Raw genomic sequence first — 376 nt, 5'->3', positions numbered from 1 at the left:
GTTCTGCTGCAGCGGCAGGGCCCCCACCGGCGGAGGCTCCCCATCGCTGTGTCTACGCCTGGCCAGGGAGCAGCAGCGCTACACCGTATGGGATTGTCTGTGGATCCTGGCCGCCGTGACCGTCTACTTCGCCGACGTGGGCAGCGACATCTGGCTGTCCGTCGATTACTATCTGCGGGGTCAGCGCTGGTGGTTCGGGCTGACCTTGTTCTTCGTGGTGCTGGGCTCCCTGTCCGTGCAGGTATTCAGCTTCAGGTGGTTCGTGCACGATTTCAGCACCGAGAACAGCTCCCAATGCACTCCAATGGACGGCAAGGCTGCGGCGGGCGAGGTCGATGCCCGACCTTCCACCCCACAGAGACAGGCTTCTACAGCC

The 376-nt window shown here is 63.6% G+C and overlaps 1 protein-coding gene across 1 annotated transcript in view; it reads left to right on the top strand.

Moving 5' to 3' along the window:
• The window catches only part of XKR4 (XK related 4), a 249093-nt gene that overhangs the window by 322 nt on the left and 248395 nt on the right, over window positions 1-376 (top strand). The window contains exon 2 of the mRNA XM_018560126.1: window positions 4-373. Coding sequence (XP_018415628.1) covers window positions 4-373 — 370 coding nt within the window. The remainder of the gene's footprint in view (window positions 1-3; window positions 374-376) is intronic.

Source organism: Nanorana parkeri, unplaced genomic scaffold (genome assembly GCF_000935625.1).
Source record: "Nanorana parkeri isolate BGI_ZX_2015 unplaced genomic scaffold, ASM93562v1 scaffold433, whole genome shotgun sequence".
Classification (NCBI taxonomy): Eukaryota; Metazoa; Chordata; class Amphibia; order Anura; family Dicroglossidae; genus Nanorana; species Nanorana parkeri.
Note: the sequence above shows the minus strand (reverse complement) of the source record. Positions and strands in the feature narration are given on the sequence as shown.